The 2,214-nt window shown below is 30.1% G+C and overlaps 1 protein-coding gene across 2 annotated transcripts in view; it reads right to left on the bottom strand.

Moving 5' to 3' along the window:
- Positions 1-1,761: 1,761 nt before the first annotated feature.
- Positions 1,762-2,214, bottom strand: part of LOC105449873 (helix-loop-helix protein 13-like) — a 6,708-nt gene continuing 6,255 nt past the window's right edge. For both annotated transcript variants that reach the window (XM_011689310.1, XM_011689311.1), the window contains exon 5: positions 1,762-2,114. In XM_011689310.1, the coding sequence (XP_011687612.1) occupies positions 2,008-2,114 (107 nt within the window). In that variant the 3' untranslated portion in view covers positions 1,762-2,007. The remainder of the gene's footprint in view (positions 2,115-2,214) is intronic.

The raw sequence follows: 2,214 nt of genomic DNA, 5'->3' as shown, positions 1-2,214 counted from the left end.
TCTCGTTTTCAACTTTCTCTTAGTCTGTTCCACATATGTGGCGTCGCAATCGTTACAACTAATTCTATACACTGCATTATTATTAGAATCAGTAGAGATCTTGTCTTTATGTCTCTTTATAAGTTTATTCAGCTTATTGAGACATCTGAACCTAACTAAAAACTCTTTCTTACTTATAGCCGAGGTCAATTATTAATTGACACCCTTTGTTTTATGCTCGTCTTTGGCCTATTGTCCTGTCTTTTTTATTGTTTATATATAACGAGCTGGTAATTTATTTATCATTTGTAAAACATTTTAAATTATTATTACATTAAAATATTTTTAAAAAATATTCTAGAAATATTGTACAAATATCATAAGAAATATTTCTGTTGAAATATTTTAAGTAAACATTTCAAAAACTCTGATATGCTAAACACATTTATATTTCAGAAATATTTCATGAAATATTTTCAAATATTTCAAATCTTGCATGAAATATTTTGGAAATATTTTTGAAATATTTTATGCTGTGTGGGTTTTGAGAAAAATATTTTAGACAAAAGTTGTAGAGCTTAATAAAAGAATCTATTTAATGATTTTATCAGTTTGATTTTGGATGGTGTTGTCAAGGTCAAATCAAGATTTCATCGATTTTTTTGAATGGAACACCCTATTTTTGGTTTTCAAAAAGCTCTTAACGCATTATAATTTGACCAATAAAAACAAGATCCGGTCTATCTGGTCAGTGAAGGCATAATAAATATAGATGGACCTGGAATTTTCATTCTTCACTTTCTTTCACTTCATAGCAAATGTTCAAAATGTGCACCATTTACGATTTGACAATGTGCTATCCGATCATGAAAAGCAGACACAATATTCCTAATGAAATTGGGGTCAATCAGCATATCTTCATCGTGATTCGTTGGCGAAGATCATTCAGATTTCTTGGCCGCTACAATTGTTTGATTTATTGCCTCTAGATTTCTTCTTGGAAATTATTTAAAAAACAAAGTTTATAAGACAAGGCTAAGCCGAAAATGGTGCACATTTCGAACATTTGCTATGAAGTAAAAATCCAGATTCATCTATTCTATCTTACCTTTATTGACCGGATAGACGATCTTGTTTTTACTGGTCAAGTAATGCGTGAGCTTTTCAAGAACTTTTTGAAACGCTCTCTCTCACACACACACACACACACACACACACACACACATACACACACACACACACACGCACACATACACACAAAAGATGTGCTAATGCCATCGATATTGTAACTTTTAAGCTTCATAACTTGAGATTTACTTAACGAAGAAGTACTTTCTTATATTATAGTGCTTTGGAAAGCTCTTGACACCAGCTATTAGATTTTGGAACCAAAAATAAGATGTTCTATTTTAAAAAATCGATGAAAACCTTGACCTGATCTTGACGACGACAGCCAAGGTCAAACAGATAAAATCATTAAATAAATTCTTTTAAGCCCTACAACTTTGTCTAAAACATTTTTCTCAAAAATGCTCAATTTCCGTAATATTAAGGAATTTCCACACTTTTCGAACACTCTCAATATGTTTTTTTGTAACATAAGAAATGGAAAATATTGCCGTCAAGCATTTTTGTTATATCAAATTTTAATAAAATGGATATCACAAATATCAAAGCCACAACAATAATATTAAAATAAAAGCATTATTTAAACTTTGTGCTTATTATTTTTAAATAATATTTATATAATTTCCGAATAATTGTTAATAGTACAAGCAAGAATTTCGAACAGCATCGAATAGCATTTTATTTCAAAGCAAATACTAAATTGTACTAACTAGTTTTCTTTTACATATACATGTAGATATTGAATACAATATTCGTCGCTTGTATTGCACGTGAATTAAAACTGAGATCGCAAAAAGATGATTAGTATTTTCTTTTTTTCTCCTCTTTTCCCTATTTGAACATAAAGATATTTACAAAGAAAAAAAGAATCGCGGCCAAAATATGTCTTGTTAATAATACTCAATTCATATTGTCAGTTGTGAGTGCGAGAGTAGTAAGCACTGATCGACGGTTTGGATTCACACCCAAATTTTCCCAATTTATCCAGGACAAGCGTGCCGTCAAATCTGCAACAATATCGCAATACTTAGTGCAATCGATTATAATATGAAGCTTATTACTTATAAGGATGTTTAGTACCTACTAGTAGCAAAAAGTTAAAGAACT

This window comes from Wasmannia auropunctata, unplaced genomic scaffold (assembly GCF_000956235.1).
Source record: "Wasmannia auropunctata unplaced genomic scaffold, wasmannia.A_1.0 LD336071.1, whole genome shotgun sequence".
Taxonomy (NCBI): Eukaryota; Metazoa; Arthropoda; class Insecta; order Hymenoptera; family Formicidae; genus Wasmannia; species Wasmannia auropunctata.
This window is presented reverse-complemented; position numbering and strand designations above follow the sequence as displayed.